The sequence below is a fragment of the Hibiscus syriacus genome, unplaced genomic scaffold, assembly GCF_006381635.1.
Source record: "Hibiscus syriacus cultivar Baekdansim isolate YM2019G1 unplaced genomic scaffold, ASM638163v2 tig00013960_pilon, whole genome shotgun sequence".
Lineage (NCBI taxonomy): Eukaryota > Viridiplantae > Streptophyta > Magnoliopsida > Malvales > Malvaceae > Hibiscus > Hibiscus syriacus.
In genome coordinates, this window is record NW_024062312.1 from 2,275,559 (window position 1) to 2,277,210 (window position 1,652).

At 38.0% G+C, this 1,652-nt stretch overlaps 1 protein-coding gene across 1 annotated transcript; it reads left to right on the forward strand.

The window, feature by feature from the left end:
- Window positions 1-293: 293 nt before the first annotated feature.
- Window positions 294-1,203, forward strand: LOC120206620 (transcription repressor OFP1-like). The gene has a single exon (XM_039206215.1). It carries the CDS (start codon window positions 415-417, stop codon window positions 1,201-1,203), a length of 789 nt encoding a protein of 262 aa, XP_039062146.1. The 5' UTR covers window positions 294-414.
- The last annotated feature ends 449 nt before the right edge of the window (window positions 1,204-1,652 follow it).

The window sequence follows — 1,652 nt, forward strand, 5'->3', positions numbered from 1 at the left end:
TGATGACCACATCTTAATTAAATAAAAACGAAAGTGATCATATATTATGTTTTTTAATATCGACGAGAAAAAGTAGACAGAACACAAACATAAGTTATCAATCATGTAATTAACCCTAAACTTTTAGAATTCAATTATTTGCAACCCTTACAAGAATTATTTGTACACGTATTTGAGAAAGCGAACAAAGTAGTGCGGATGATAAAGAATCCAAAATTTGAGGTTTGGTTTGATGATCAAGCGTTATAAAGTAGCAAAAGCCAGAGACCACCGGGAAACCCATTCTTCTTTCTTTCTACCTTTCCTTTGACCCCCACTCGTTCACCATTTTTCATCACTGTGTTTCTCTCTGCATTTTCTTCTGCAGAAAATACCATCAACGTTTCGACACGAAGAGAGACATAGATTCTTATCATGGGCAATTACAAGTTTAGGTTATCAGACATGATACCCAATGTCTGGTTTAACAAGCTGAAAGACATGGGCAGAAGCAGAAGAAACCACACCAGTAGCAGCGGCGGCCGCTGTAATGATAATACCAGGAGAAAACAAAACCCTGAGCAACCCCACCGTTTTTGTCCAAGAAAGTCGTATCATTTCACCAGGGAGCTTATCCCCGGTGGTGATTTCGAGACCAAATCTTCGAAACAACTTGCCGGGAAAATAAATCCAAGAAAATCAACTTCCGATGATTGCTCTAATCTGCAGAAAGAATTCAGGTCTGACTGCATTCTCACTACTGAATTTAGCTGTAAACTCGTGAGCTCCGAAGCCGATGAGCTCAAACTTGAACTCCCTCCGATCAAGTGTCATCGGAGCTCGGCCAAGGTGAAAGAGACAATTAAGAAGAACAATAGTGGTGTAAAGAAATTCACCGTGAATTCTCCCGGTGTGAAGCTTAGGGTAAACTCTCCGAGAATAGTAAGCAGAAGGATTCACGGTCGGCGAAGGGCGGCGTCGTCGTCGTCGTCGAGTTCGAGTCTTTCGGGTAGCTTCGCGGTGGTGAAGTCGTCGTCGGATCCTCAGAAGGACTTCAGGGAATCAATGGTGGAGATGATCATGGAGAACAACATAAGAACATCAAAGGACTTAGAGGATTTGCTTGCCTGTTATCTTTCCCTCAATTCTAACGAATACCATGATGTTATTGTCAAGGTTTTCAAGCAAATCTGGTTTGATTTCTGTGATGTCCGAATGACATGATTTGTAACATAATTCAATATGTTCTTGCAGCAAAAAATCTTGACAAGCTCTCTTTGTTTCGAAAATGGACAAATGAAAAAGAAACAAAGACATTTAAGATAGTTTGAGTGCTCATAGCTACCTCCTGCAATTCATGCACTGGTTGAAGGCCTTTGATAACGTAATCAATAACGACAAGACATTTAAATTACGATGAATGTTATTTTTCGATTGCATTATGTTTATCGTAATTAAAATAATAATGAATATTATTATGATCACTACGAGTATCACGGTTACACAATAACGATTTTAATCAATACTTTAATCACTATATAATAATTGTTATTCCGAAAACAAATTACTATTTTAAAACTTTGATAATGACCATATTCATGTTACCAAAGTTTTTTTTTTCTTCTCAAAGTCAGAGTATCTACCGTCATTTATGTTCCACGATTTTCTTTTTG